General features: G+C 50.5%; 1 protein-coding gene across 1 annotated transcript in view; it reads right to left on the bottom strand.

Annotated features, from left to right (window-relative positions):
- LOC129832791 (intermembrane lipid transfer protein VPS13B) overlaps positions 1-10,168 on the bottom strand; it is a 239,016-nt gene that overhangs the window by 138,929 nt on the left and 89,919 nt on the right. Inside the window, exons 6-9 of the mRNA XM_055896791.1 lie at positions 9,986-10,168; positions 9,432-9,600; positions 8,902-9,272; positions 6,574-6,682 (exon numbers count right to left, since the gene is read on the bottom strand). Coding sequence (XP_055752766.1) covers positions 6,574-6,682; positions 8,902-9,272; positions 9,432-9,600; positions 9,986-10,168 — 832 coding nt within the window. The remainder of the gene's footprint in view (positions 1-6,573; positions 6,683-8,901; positions 9,273-9,431; positions 9,601-9,985) is intronic.

The raw sequence follows: 10,168 nt of genomic DNA, 5'->3' as shown, positions 1-10,168 counted from the left end.
CACACACACACACACACACACACACACACACACACACACACACACACACACACACACCGGTTCTGTTACAACATTGTCAGTTACTGGAACAGGCCACAGTCAGCGGGAGATAGGCCTAGACCAATTAAACACACACAGGGAAACACACACACACACAAACACACAGGGAAACACACACACACAAACCCACAGGGAAACACACACACACACACACACACACACATAGGGAAACACACACACACACACACACACACAGGGAAACACACACACAGACATAGGGAAACACACACACACAGGGTAACACACACACACACACACACACATAGGGAAACACACACACAGACATAGGGAAACACACACACAGACATAGGGAAACACACACACAGAGGGAAACACACACACAGAGGGAAACACACACACACACACACATAGGGAAACACACACACACACATAGGGAAACACACACACAGACACATAGTGAAACACACACACACACAGGGCAACACACAGACGGAACCAGACAGAGAGCTGAAGCCCAGCGGGCCACTAAAACAGGGGAACATGTGATGTCACGTCTGTCTGATGGAGGGATCGTACTGTACAGAACACATCCTTCTGTCACAACGTCAGCACGGAGGACCCACAATAAACACATCCTTCTGTCACAACGTCAGCACGGAGGACCCACAATAAACACATCCTTCTGTCACAACGTCAGCCCGGAGGACCCACAATAAACATAACAATATGTCACAACGTCAGCACGGAGGACCCACAATAAACACATCCTTCTGTCACAACGTCAGCACGGAGGACCCACAATAAACACAACAATATGTCACAACGTCAGCACGGAGGACCCACAATAAACACAACAATATGTCACAACGTCAGCACGGAGGACCCACAATAAACACAACAATATGTCACAACGTCAGCACGGAGGACCCACAATAAACACAACAATATGTCACAACGTCAGCACGGAGGACCCACAATAAACACAACAATATGTCACAACGTCAGCACGGAGGACCCACAATAAACACAACAATATGTCACAATGTCAGCACGGAGGACCCACAATAAACACATCCTTCTGTCACAACGTCAGCCCGGAGGACCCACAATAAACACAACAATATGTCACAACGTCAGCACGGAGGACCCACAATAAACACAACAATATGTCACAACGTCAGCACGGAGGACCCACAATAAACACATCCTTCTGTCACAACGTCAGCACGGAGGACCCACAATAAACACAACAATATGTCACAACGTCAGCCCGGAGGACCCACAATAAACACAACAGTATGTCACAACATCAGCACGGAGGACCCACAATAAACACATCCTTCTGTCACAATGTTAGCACGGAGGACCCACAAAAAAACACAACAATATGTCACAATGTCAGCACGGAGGACCCACAATAAACACATCCTTCTGTCACAATGTTAGCACGGAGGACCCACAAAAAAACACAACAATATGTCACAATGTCAGCACGGAGGACCCACAATAAACACAACAATATGTCACAATGTCAGCACGGAGGACCCACAATAAACACCACAATATGTCACAACGTCAGCCCGGAGGACCCACAATAAACACAACAATATGTCACAACGTCAGCCCGGAGGACCCACAATAAACACAACAATATGTCACAACGTCAGCACGGAGGACCCACAATAAACACAACAATATGTCACAACGTCAGCCCGGAGGACCCACAATAAACACAACAATATGTCACAACGTCAGCACGGAGGACCCACAATAAACACAACAATATGTCACAATGTCAGCCCGGAGGACCCACAATAAACACAACAATATGTCACAACGTCAGCACGGAGGACCCACAATAAACACATCCTTCTGTCACAACGTCAGCACGGAGGACCCACAATAAACACAACAATATGTCACAACGTCAGCCCGGAGGACCCACAATAAACACAACAGTATGTCACAACATCAGCACGGAGGACCCACAATAAACACAATATGTCACAACGTCAGCACGGAGGACCCACAATAAACACAACAATATGTCACAACGTCAGCCCAGAGGACCCACAATAAACACAACATTATGTCACAACGTCAGCACGGAGGACCCACAATAAACACAACAGTATGTCACAACATCAGCACGGAGGACCCACAATAAACACATCCTTCTGTCACAATGTTAGCACGGAGGACCCACAAAAAAACACAACAATATGTCACAATGTCAGCACGGAGGACCCACAATAAACACATCCTTCTGTCACAATGTTAGCACGGAGGACCCACAAAAAAACACAACAATATGTCACAATGTCAGCACGGAGGACCCACAATAAACACAACAATATGTCACAACGTCAGCACGGAGGACCCACAATAAACACCACAATATGTCACAACGTCAGCCCGGAGGACCCACAATAAACACAACAATATGTCACAACGTCAGCCCGGAGGACCCACAATAAACACAACAATATGTCACAACGTCAGCACGGAGGACCCACAATAAACACAACAATATGTCACAACGTCAGCCCGGAGGACCCACAATAAACACAACAATATGTCACAACGTCAGCACGGAGGACCCACAATAAACACAACAATATGTCACAATGTCAGCCCGGAGGACCCACAATAAACACAACAATATGTCACAACGTCAGCACGGAGGACCCACAATAAACACATCCTTCTGTCACAACGTCAGCACGGAGGACCCACAATAAACACAACAATATGTCACAACGTCAGCCCGGAGGACCCACAATAAACACAACAGTATGTCACAACATCAGCACGGAGGACCCACAATAAACACAATATGTCACAACGTCAGCACGGAGGACCCACAATAAACACAACAGTATGTCACAACATCAGCACGGAGGACCCACAATAAACACAATATGTCACAACGTCAGCACGGAGGACCCACAATAAACACAACAATATGTCACAACGTCAGCCCAGAGGACCCACAATAAACACAACATTATGTCACAACGTCAGCACGGAGGACCCACAATAAACACCACAATATGTCACAACGTCAGCACGGAGGACCCACAATAAACACCACAATATGTCACAACGTCAGCCCGGAGGACCCACAATAAACACATCCTTCTGTCACAATGTTAGCACGGAGGACCCACAAAAAAACACAACAATATGTCACAATGTCAGCACGGAGGACCCACAATAAACACAACAGTATGTCACAACGTCAGCACGGAGGACCCACAATAAACACAACAATATGTCACAACGTCAGCCCGGAGGACCCACAATAAACACAACAATATGTCACAAAGTCAGCACGGAGGACCCACAATAAACACAACAATATGTCACAACGTCAGCACGGAGGACCCACAATAAACACATCCTTCTGTCACAACGTCAGCCCGGAGGACCCACAATAAACACAACAATATGTCACAACGTCAGCACGGAGGACCCACAATAAACACAACAATATGTCACAACGTCAGCACGGAGGACCCACAATAAACACAACAATATGTCACAACGTCAGTCCGGAGGACCCACAATAAACACAACAATATGTCACAACGTCAGCACGGAGGACCCACAATAAACACAACAATATGTCACAACGTCAGCACGGAGGACCCACAATAAACACAACAGTATGTCACAACGTCAGCACGGAGGACCCACAATAAACATATTGAACCATCATCAACCATCTACACACTGGAGCCCCTCTCACACGGTGAAACACACACACACACACGGTGAAACACACACACGGTGAAACACACACACACATACACACGGTGAAACACACACACGGTGAAACACACACACACGTTGAAACACACACACACACACGTTGAAACACACACACGTTGAAACACACACACACACAGAGTGAAACACACACACACACAGGGTGAAAAACACACACACGGTGAAACACACACACGGTGAAACACACACACACACACACGGTGAAACACACACACACACACACACACACGGTGAAACACACACACACACACACACGGTGAAACACACACACACGGTGAAACACACACACACACGTTGAAACACACACACGTTGAAACACACACACAGGGTGAAACACACACACAGGGTGAAAAACACACACACGGTGAAACACACACACACACGGTGAAACACACACACGGTGAAACATACACACACACACGGTGAAACATACACACACACACACACGGTGAAACATACACACACACACGGTGAAACACACACACACACCAGAACAAGTCTGTTTCCCTCCCATTTCTCTCTATCCCTTCCAGCATAACAAGATGTGGAGTGCTCAGGTTCCAAGCAGCGGTCCCCTCCTGTATATGTGTGTGATAGGATACTAATTCATTCTCAGGGTCCCACATAGCAGGAGCATGACACCAACTCTTACATCTGGCATCGGACAGAGAGAGGAGCCCTGCCAACTAATACTACAGTTACAGACAGAGAGAGAGAGAGAAGGAGAGAATGGAAGGAGAGAGAGAGAGGAGGGGAGAGAGACAGAGAGAGAGAGAGGAGGGGAGAGAGAGAGAGAGAGAGAAGGGGAGAGAGAGAGAGAGACAGAGGGAGAGACAGAGAGAGAGAGGAGGGGAGAGAGACAGAGAGGAGGGGAGAGAGAGAGAGGAGGGGAGAGAGAGAGAGAGAGAGAGAGAGAGAGAGAGAGAGAGAGAGAGAGAGAGAGAGAGGAGGGGGGAGAGAGAGAGAGAGAGAGGAGGGGAGAGAGAGAGAGAGAGAGAGAGATAGGAGGGGAGAGAGAGAGAGAGAGAGGAGGGGGGAGAGAGAGAGAGAGAGGAGGGGGGAGAGAGAGAGAGAGAGAGAGAGAGAGAGAAGGGGGAAGGGGGAGACTTGCTTTGGCAATGTTAACAATGTTAAATTTAATTGAAATGAAGAGAGAGGAGGGAAGGAGAGAGAGAGAGAGAGAGGAGGGAAGGAGAGAGAGAGAGAGAGAGGGGAAGGAGAGAGAGAGAGAGAGAGGAGGGAAGGAGAGAGAGAGAGAGAGAGAGGAGGGAAGGAGAGAGAGAGAGAGAGAGGAGGGAAGGAGAGAGAGAGAGAGAGAGAGGAGGGAAGGAGAGAGAGAGACATCAGCACCACAGGTGTAACCGATCTGAGACAAGAAGAGCATCAAGAGGAACATAACATTTGAATCAGTTATAGAACCCATTGAGCTCTATGGTTGAGAGGTCTGGGGTTCAACTCACCAAAAGAGAATTCACTAAACGGGACAAACTGAGACATTGAGCTTTATGGTTGAGAGGTCTGGGGTTCAACTCACCAACAGAGAATTCACTAAACGGGACAAACTGAGACATTGAGCTTTATGGTTGAGAGGTCTGGGGTTCACTCACCAACAGAGAATTCACTAAACGGGACAAACTGAGACATTGAGCTTTATGGTTGAGAGGTCTGGGGTTCAACTCACCAACAGAGAATTCACTAAACGGGACAAACTGAGACATTGAGCTTTATGGTTGAGAGGTCTGGGGTTCAACTCACCAACAGAGAATTCACTAAACGGGACAAACTGAGACATTGAGCTTTATGGTTGAGAGGTCTGGGGTTCACTCACCAACAGAGAATTCACTAAACGGGACAAACTGAGACATTGAGCTTTATGGTTGAGAGGTCTGGGGTTCAACTCACCAACAGAGAATTCACTAAACGGGACAAACTGAGACATTGAGCTTTATGGTTGAGAGGTCTGGGGTTCACTCACCAACAGAGAATTCACTAAACGGGACAAACTGAGACATTGAGCTTTATGGTTGAGAGGTCCGGGGTTCAACTCACAAACAGAGAATTCACTAAACGGGACAAACTGAGACATTGAGCTTTATGGTTGAGAGGTCCGGGGTTCACTCACCAACAGAGAATTCACTAAACGGGACAAACTGAGACATTGAGCTTTATGGTTGAGAGGTCTGGGGTTCAACTCACCAACAGAGAATTCACTAAACGGGACAAACTGAGACATTGAGCTTTATGGTTGAGAGGTCCGGGGTTCAACTCACAAACAGAGAATTCACTAAACGGGACAAACTGAGACATTGAGCTTTATGGTTGAGAGGTCCGGGGTTCACTCACCAACAGAGAATTCACTAAACGGGACAAACTGAGACATTGAGCTTTATGGTTGAGAGGTCCGGGGTTCAACTCACAAACAGAGAATTCACTAAACGGGACAAACTGAGACATTGAGCTTTATGGTTGAGAGGTCCGGGGTTCACTCACAAACAGAGAATTCACTAAACGGGACAAACTGAGACTGCATGCAGAACAGTCGGAGCCTGGCCCGGTGGCAGTGACGGAGTCTGGCATGGCCTCCTCCCCCTCCCCCTCTTCCTCCCCCTGTAATAGAGGGCAGTATACACCAGTCTAACCCCAGACTAACCTGGTGTAGTGATGACCTCTCCATGTCCCCTCCCCTCCTCTCCTCTTCGTCATTCCCTCCTCCTATCTCTCCGTAGTAGAGGCTGAGGACCAGTCTAACCCCAGACTAACCTGGTGTAGTGATGACCTCTCCATGTCCTCTCCCCTCCTCCTCCTCCTCTTCGTCCTTCCCTCCTCCTATCTCTCCGTAGTAGAGGCTGAGGACCAGTCTAACCCCAGACTAACCTGGTGTAGTGATGACCTCTCCATGTCCCCTCCCCTCCTCCTCTTCGTCCTTCCCTCCTCCTATCTCTCCGTAGTAGAGGCTGAGGACCAGTCTAACCCCAGACTAACCTGGTGTAGTGATGACCTCTCCATGTCCTCTCCCCTCCTCCTCCTCTTCGTCCTTCCCTCCTCCTATCTCTCCGTAGTAGAGGCTGAGGACCAGTCTAACCCCAGACTAACCTGGTGTAGTGATGACCTCTCCATGTCCCCTCCCCTCCTCCTCTTCGTCCTTCCCTCCTCCTATCTCTCCGTAGTAGAGGCTGAGGACCAGTCTAACCCCAGACTAACCTGGTGTAGTGATGACCTCTCCATGTCCCCTCCCCTCCTCCTCTTCGTCCTTCCCTCCTCCTATCTCTCCGTAGTAGAGGCTGAGGACCAGTCTAACCCCAGACTAACCTGGTGTAGTGATGACCTCTCCATGTCCTCTCCCCTCCTCCTCTTCGTCCTTCCCTCCTCCTATCTCTCTGTAGTAGAGGCTGAGGACCAGTCTAACCCCAGACTAACCTGGTGTAGTGATGACCTCTCCATGTCCTCTCCCCTCCTCCTCCTCTTCGTCCTTCCCTCCTCCTATCTCTCCGTAGTAGAGGCTGAGGACCAGTCTAACCCCAGACTAACCTGGTGTAGTGATGACCTCTCCATGTCCCCTCCCCTCCTCCTCCTCCTCTTCGTCCTTCCCTCCTCCTATCTCTCCGTAGTAGAGGCTGAGGACCAGTCTAACCCCAGACTAACCTGGTGTAGTGATGACCTCTCCATGTCCTCTCCCCTCCTCCTCCTCCTCTTCGTCCTTCCCTCCTCCTATCTCTCCGTAGTAGAGGCTGAGGACCAGTCTAACCCCAGACTAACCTGGTGTAGTGATGACCTCTCCATGTCCTCTCCCCTCCTCCTCCTCTTCGTCCTTCCCTCCTCCTATCTCTCCGTAGTAGAGGCTGAGGACCAGTCTAACCCCAGACTAACCTGGTGTAGTGATGACCTCTCCATGTCCCCTCTCCTCCTCCTCCTCTTCGTCCTTCCCTCCTCCTATCTCTCCGTAGTAGAGGCTGAGGACCAGTCTAACCCCAGACTAACCTGGTGTAGTGATGACCTCTCCATGTCCCCTCCCCTCCTCCTCCTCTTCGTCCTTCCCTCCTCCTATCTCTCCGTAGTAGAGGCTGAGGACCAGTCTAACCCCAGACTAACCTGGTGTAGTGATGACCTCTCCATGTCCCCTCCCCTCCTCCTCCTCTTCGTCCTCCCCTCCTCCTATCTCTCCGTAGTAGAGGCTGAGGACCAGTCTAACCCCAGACTAACCTGGTGTAGTGATGACCTCTCCATGTCCGCTCCCCTCCTCCTCTTCGTCCTTCCCTCCTCCTATCTCTCCGTAGTAGAGGCTGAGGACCAGTCTAACCCCAGACTAACCTGGTGTAGTGATGACCTCTCCATGTCCCCTCCCCTCCTCCTCCTCTTCGTCCTCCCCTCCTCCTATCTCTCCGTAGTAGAGGCTGAGGACCAGTCTAACCCCAGACTAACCTGGTGTAGTGATGACCTCTCCATGTCCGCTCCCCTCCTCCTCTTCGTCCTTCCCTCCTCCTATCTCTCCGTAGTAGAGGCTGAGGACCAGTCTAACCCCAGACTAACCTGGTGTAGTGATGACCTCTCCATGTCCCCTCCCCTCCTCTCCTCTTCGTCCTTCCCTCCTCCTATCTCTCCGTAGTAGAGGCTGAGGACCAGTCTAACCCCAGACTAACCTGGTGTAGTGATGACCTCTCCATGTCCCCTCCCCTCCTCCTCTTCGTCCTTCCCTCCTCCTATCTCTCCGTAGTAGAGGCTGAGGACCAGTCTAACCCCAGAGTAACCTGGTGTAGTGATGACCTCTCCATGTCCGCTCCCCTCCTCCTCTTCGTCCTTCCCTCCTCCTATCTCTCCGTAGTATAGGCTGAGGACCAGTCTAACCCCAGAGTAACCTGGTGTAGTGATGACCTCTCCATGTCCCCTCCCCTCCTCCTCCTCTTCGTCCTTCCCTCCTATCTGTCCATAGTAGAGGCTGAGGACCAGTCTAACCCCAGAGTAACCTGGTGTAGTGATGACCTCTCCATGTCCCCTCCCCTCCTCCTCCTCTTCGTCCTTCCCTCCTCCTATCTCTCCGTAGTAGAGGCTGAGGACCAGTCTAACCCCAGACTAACCTGGTGTAGTGATGACCTCTCCATGTCCCCTCCCCTCCTCCTCTTCGTCCTTCCCTCCTCCTATCTCTCCGTAGTAGAGGCTGAGGACCAGTCTAACCCCAGAGTAACCTGGTGTAGTGATGACCTCTCCATGTCCGCTCCCCTCCTCCTCTTCGTCCTTCCCTCCTCCTATCTCTCCGTAGTATAGGCTGAGGACCAGTCTAACCCCAGAGTAACCTGGTGTAGTGATGACCTCTCCATGTCCCCTCCCCTCCTCCTCCTCTTCGTCCTTCCCTCCTATCTGTCCATAGTAGAGGCTGAGGACCAGTCTAACCCCAGAGTAACCTGGTGTAGTGATGACCTCTCCATGTCCCCTCCCCTCCTCCTCCTCTTCGTCCTTCCCTCCTCCTATCTCTCCGTAGTAGAGGCTGAGGACCAGTCTAACCCCAGACTAACCTGGTGTAGTGATGACCTCTCCATGTCCCCTCCCCTCCTCCTCCTCTTCGTCCTTCCCTCCTCCTATATCTCCGTAGTAGAGGCTGAGGACCAGTCTAACCCCAGACTAACCTGGTGTAGTGATGACCTCTCCATGTCCTCTCCCCTCCTCCTCCTCTTCGTCCTTCCCTCCTCCTATCTCTCCGTAGTAGAGGCTGAGGACCAGCTCCATGATCCTGATGAACATGGGCAGCTGCTGGTCTGTGATGGACAGCTTCAGGGACTCGACCATCGTCTGGATCTGACAGGAGGAAGAGGAGGAGGAAGAGGAAACAGTTAATGAAGAGAAACGTCTAGACCGGGGCTCTCCAACCCTGTTCCTGGAGAGTCTCTCTCCAGACACACAGACAGGACAGAGAGGACAGACAGACAGGACAGACAGAGACACAGACAGACAGGACAGACAGAGACACAGACAGACAGGACAGACAGAGACACAGACAGACAGGACAGACAGACAGAGACACAGACAGACAGGACAGATGATGTCAACTAGCAGCAGGCCTCTGGCTAGAGTGGGCTGTACATCTGTGCGTCTCAGACAGACAGACAGGACAGACAGACAGACAGACAGAGGATGTCAACTAGCAGCAGGCCCTCTGTCTAGAGTGGGCGGTGCGTCTCACCTTGATGACATCAGGGATCTTGGAGTTGATGTTATGATAGGTGAAGTGGAGTCGCGTCCTGAAGGATCCCTTGTAAAGGAGAGGATCCTGGTAAAACTGGATCTTCCCACTGCCGTTCCTCTTATCCAGACACACCGTACAGTCGCTGAAGTTGATCACCTTACGCAGAACCAGATCAGGAGC

Source organism: Salvelinus fontinalis, chromosome 34, assembly GCF_029448725.1.
Source record: "Salvelinus fontinalis isolate EN_2023a chromosome 34, ASM2944872v1, whole genome shotgun sequence".
In the NCBI taxonomy this organism is placed as follows: Eukaryota; Metazoa; Chordata; class Actinopteri; order Salmoniformes; family Salmonidae; genus Salvelinus; species Salvelinus fontinalis.
Note: the sequence above shows the minus strand (reverse complement) of the source record. Positions and strands in the feature narration are given on the sequence as shown.